The 5,151-nt window shown below is 37.4% G+C and overlaps 1 protein-coding gene across 1 annotated transcript; it reads left to right on the top strand.

Moving 5' to 3' along the window:
* Window positions 1–821: 821 nt before the first annotated feature.
* Window positions 822–3,143, top strand: LOC106320803 (probable beta-1,4-xylosyltransferase IRX9H). The gene is made up of 3 exons (XM_013759156.1): window positions 822–1,875; window positions 2,397–2,646; window positions 2,741–3,143. The coding sequence occupies exons 1-3, from the start codon at window positions 1,142–1,144 to the stop codon at window positions 2,909–2,911; spliced, it is 1,155 nt and encodes a 384-aa protein (XP_013614610.1). The 5' UTR covers window positions 822–1,141; the 3' UTR covers window positions 2,912–3,143.
* The last annotated feature ends 2,008 nt before the right edge of the window (window positions 3,144–5,151 follow it).

The following is a 5,151-nucleotide window of genomic DNA, read 5'->3' as shown; positions in this document are numbered from 1 at the left end:
ATATCTTGGTCCTCGAAGAAGCAACCTACACTCTCTAAAAGCTCAACGGAGGCAGAATATAGGTCATTGTCTGAAACCGCTTCTGAGCTAGCATGGATGAGCATTCTTCTCAAGGAGTTGGGAATCTCTCTTCTGGTCACTCCTGAATTGTTTAGAGACAATCTCTCATCCATCTACTTGACAGCTAATCCAGCCTTTCACAAAAGAACAAAGCATTTTGAAACCGATTTTCATTATGTTAGAGAACGGGTCGCCTTGGGATCATTGGTGGTCAGACACATCCCGGCTCGCCTCCAATTGGTAGATATCTTTACGAAATCTCTTCCGACCGCTGCATTTCAAGACTTGAGATTCAAACTAGGCGTGGACCTTCCTCCCACGCATAGTTTGAGTATCAACGCAAGTGCCAAGTCTCAGTCTCAAGATCAAAACGCTACAGTTTCAAGTCAGAAGACGATTGGGCCTGCGAAGCCAATTCAAGCGCAAACCAAGAAGATTCAAATCATGACTGGTCAACAAGCTGCAACGGCTAAGTCATGTGACGACATAGACAAAGTTCGAGAAGAGAAAAGAAGAGGAAAATAGATAGCGACGTACAGTACGGAACCGCGTGGTGGTCCTAAACTATACAACCCGTTTGAGGCCCTTGGATCGCTAGAAGAAGAAGGATGAAGGTACGTCGATGATAAACTAGGGTTTTCATGATTTACTATATAAATTTGTATTGAGACTATGTAAGAACTTAAAGAGACGAGAAATATAAATCTCAGTTTCAAAAACTTATTTCTTCAACAGTGCCCGGTTGTTCATTTCATGATACTAGAATCAAATGACAAAAAAACGAAAGAAGACAAAAGAATAAAACAAATAATTAAATGATTAACAGAGTGTTCGTCCCTCTCCGATCGACAACTTGGCCACGTGTCCCACGAACCAGCGTAGTAGCTCTCTCTCTCTCTCTCTCTCTCTCTCTCTCTCTCTCCGCAACTTCCCCTCCAGCTCTCTTCTAGATCTCGGCGGCGACGGATCGGAATCGGCGACTTAAAGAGTTAAAATCCACGACCTTGACTGAGCTTCAGTTCCTTCGAATCGGTGCTCTGAATCTCTGGAAATTGCTTATCAATGTTTAGCATAATCTGAGATGGCTTCAATCCGGCGAACTCTCTCGCCGGTGTACCACGATCGTCATTACGAGAACGGAGGCGCACCGTTCTCCCCCTCCTCCACGTCATCATCCCCCTCTCAGAAGAGCAGCGGCAAACACAGCTCCTCCTCTGATCCCAAAGCCTCCCGCAGAGGTCCATGGCGACGACCGTTTTACCAATTCCTCGCTTTCTTCCTCATCGGATTCGTATTAGGTATGACACCGTACGGTCAAATCGATGACGTGAACGGCACCGATCGGTTCAATTTCGAGATCAAACCGCCGAACGTCGAAGAATCGTTGAAACGACGGGAAGAGGTAGCCGTGGACGGAGTAAGCTTCTCGGCGGAATCGAAGAATAAGAAGGAGGAGGATTTTGCGCCGAGGAAGCTTGTAATCGTGGTGACGCCAACGTACAACCGAGCGATGCAGGCGTATTACTTGAACAGAGTTGCTCAGACGCTGAGGCTAGTGGAGCCTCCTGTGCTGTGGATAGTGGTGGAGGGGAATGCGGCGTCGTTTGAGACCTCGGAGATTCTGAGGAAGACTGGGGTGATGTATAGGCACTTGGTTTGCAAGAGGAACACGACGAGTATTAAGGATAGAGGTGTTCACCAGAGGAACACTGCGTTGGAACATATCGAGTTGCATAAGCTCGATGGTGTTGTTTACTTTGCTGATGATGATAATATCTACTCGCTTGAGCTGTTTCAGAGCTTGAGACACATAAGGTGAGGCAAAAAGTGTGGATCTTTGCTTTTGATTTGTGGTAGTGGATGTAATGTTTCATAGATTCGACCTAGTGGTTTGTGGGGAATAGAGATATTAGATCGTTGCTGGTTGTGCAGAACTATATTGTCTTCATCATTGTGCAGTCTCAGTGATTCTAGTGTTGCTTCAGTTTTGAGTTGTTAGTTGAGCAGACCTCTATCATCTTCATCTTATTGTGCAGTCTCAGTGATTCTAGTGTTGTTAGTGCAATGGTTTGACACTCAATTGCAGTAGCACACTGCAATTCTTACGTTTCTCTGCTTTGTTACTTGCTCTTTCATGTGCTTTCTTGTTAGTGGAAAAGGGTTTTGTTGAACTTATCTGCCTACCTGGTCTTGTTGGTCATCTGAGCATTCCCTTTTTCAATTGAGTGTAAATGCTGACGGCTTCATATCCAAACTCCAAAGTGAAACTTCTTCTGAAGTATGTTTCCCCCCATTTTCATCTATCATACTTATATATTTCTTTTTGTTCTGTGTAGACGATTTGGAACTTGGCCTGTCGCAATGCTAGCGCCAAGCAAGAACAAGGCAATTCTTGAAGGTCCAGTATGCAACGGAAGTCAAGTAATTGGATGGCACACTAATGAGAAGAGCAAAAGACTACGCAGGTTCCATGTTGATATGTCTGGATTTGCTTTCAACAGCACTATACTCTGGGACCCCAAAAGATGGCGACGTCCCTTTTCACATCCAACTCGCCAGCTAGACACCGTGAAGGAAGGTTTCCAAGTATGAGTTTTTTTCCTTTTATCTGTGGATTTTTCTCAGTCAAAACCTCTTTATAATCTTCTTATACAACATGACATGTTGTGTTTCCAAGCAGGAGACAACATTTATAGAGCAGGTGGTGGCAGATGAAAGCGACATGGAAGGTGTTCCACCAGCTTGCTCGAGGATACTGAACTGGCATCTTCACTTGGATGCCTTGGATGTCCCTTATCCACAAGGGTGGGTGGTCCAGAAGAATCTTGAAGCTCTCATAACTGTGAAGTAGTTTAAAGACGCAACTTTTGACTTGTGAAGATTTTAAAGGGTGAACTTTGGACGTCAGGTGTTCAGGAAGTCTATAAGCAAAACATGAGAACCCAACAAGACCATGAAAATTTTGTACGTTCTTTTGGATTTGGTGTTTTACGATGAAATGGAATTATATTTAGCCTTTGGACATTTGATGATTCCACGGCATTGTCATCTTCTCTGTGGAATAGCTTTAATCTGTCCTGCCAGTGCTCGGTTAGATCGATTCGAGTTTATGCCAACGGTTTTTCATGTTAAATTAGTAAGAAAATGAGGGAACAAAAATGTATCGATTTGTGTTATTATTCGAATCCAGAGTCATTAGAACAAATGCGTTTATGGCTTTATTGGTTTTGGATGCTTGGGCAAGTTGCTCAGAGATTTCTAGTGGGTTTATCCGGATCTTTTCGTGCTGCCTATTGCTATATTTCCTTTGTGGGATAAATCTACCGGTAGATTCACCGGGTCAAGTTTCGATTTCACCATCCTTCTCTGTCAAAAAAGTAGTTTCGATTTCACCATCCTTCTCTGTCAAGAAATATCGTTTATCACCATTTCTCCTTGCTTTGAAAGGAGATGCCTTCTTAGTTTTATTACCAAGTAACAGTTTTAGTTTACTCACCAGTTTACCATCTTACGTAGTGGTGTGTACGGGCCAGAAGATTATCTCGGTTTTTCTCGTTCGTGAGAGCTACTTCTCAGTGTCACCATTTTATGTGACTATTTCTCAGTTTTCCAACTTTGTTGTGATAGCTTTATTGTGTTAGTGTTGTTTATGTTTTTAAATCAAAGAGGATGGTTAATTCACTCCTTTTATCATATCCAAAAAAGTTAAATATGAATGAAAATAAGTTGTATTTCAAATAAAAGAACATATGTTTATAATTGAATAAAACATCAAATATATAATTAACATTAAGAAAATAATAAATATTTGATAAATGAAAATTTACTATATTCATTGATTATATTTTATGTAAGTAAATATTCTGTAATACCCAAACCCAAAACCTAAATCAATATTCGAATCAGGCTGTCAAAATGTCCGAATAGATTATGCAGGATGTTATATAATATACATAAACCCAAAATGTTATTAACCACGCGAATCTGAATACCTCCAAAACACCCCAAAATATGGCTTGAAAAACTGGATTAGTATTCAAAATAGGTATTTAAAACATGAATAAGTACCTACAATACTCAATTACTAGGTAGTGACATGCGTCTTGCGCATGATGAGATATCTTAAAAATTATTTGTGTTACATAATTATAATAACGTAGAATATAATTTACTTTTACATCATAAATTTTTACAATTATTAAAAGTTATATTATTTGGGCTTCTAATACATATAAGACTACAAAAATCAAATGGCCACACACATATTTACAATATATTTAGCTGTAATTGTTACGTATCTAAAATTTAGTGATTAATATATCTAGGTGATTACTTGCGCACATGAACGGAATGAAATGTATTCTAATAATTGTTGAATACTAATTTTGCCCGTTCAACCACAAGTATATCATGTCATAGGCCATACACACACACATATATATATATACTGAATATCTATTAAATGTGATATTACTCATATTTTGTTTTTATCATTGTATTTTATTATAACAAAAAAATTTAAACTATAGATCATAAAATTTTCAATGTGAGACTTTTAACAGTTTTTATAATTTATAGTCGTTTTAAAAAATTAAAAATATAACGATCCTTTCTACCATACTAGCCATTATGGTTATTATAATATAAACGAAAAATCTAAATTTTTATTATATGGTTATATGATTGTTTAATTTATTTTAATAAGATAACATTAAAAATAATGGAAGATATGTAAACTGTTATCAAATATTGATTATTAAAATCATTAATTGTCAAATATATATTTTATTCACTCTTAGTAATTGTGTAGCTTTTATTTAAGGAAAGAAAGAAAAATAATAATTGTAAATTGTTAATTAATTTAATAGTTAGTTTAATGAGAAGTATATAGGTGATGATTGACTCATATAGTTTTTAGTTTTACTTTTTGGTTTTTAGATTTTAGCTTTTGGTTTTTAGATTTTGGTTTTTGGTTTTCAGCTTTTGGTTTTTGGTTTTTGGTTTTTAGATTTAGATTTTGATTTTTGGATTTGCTGTATTTTTAAAAAAATTTCAAAAATTAACTAATACATTAATTTAAAATAAATATTT

This window comes from Brassica oleracea, unplaced genomic scaffold (genome assembly GCF_000695525.1).
Source record: "Brassica oleracea var. oleracea cultivar TO1000 unplaced genomic scaffold, BOL UnpScaffold01073, whole genome shotgun sequence".
NCBI lineage: Eukaryota > Viridiplantae > Streptophyta > Magnoliopsida > Brassicales > Brassicaceae > Brassica > Brassica oleracea.
This window is presented reverse-complemented; position numbering and strand designations above follow the sequence as displayed.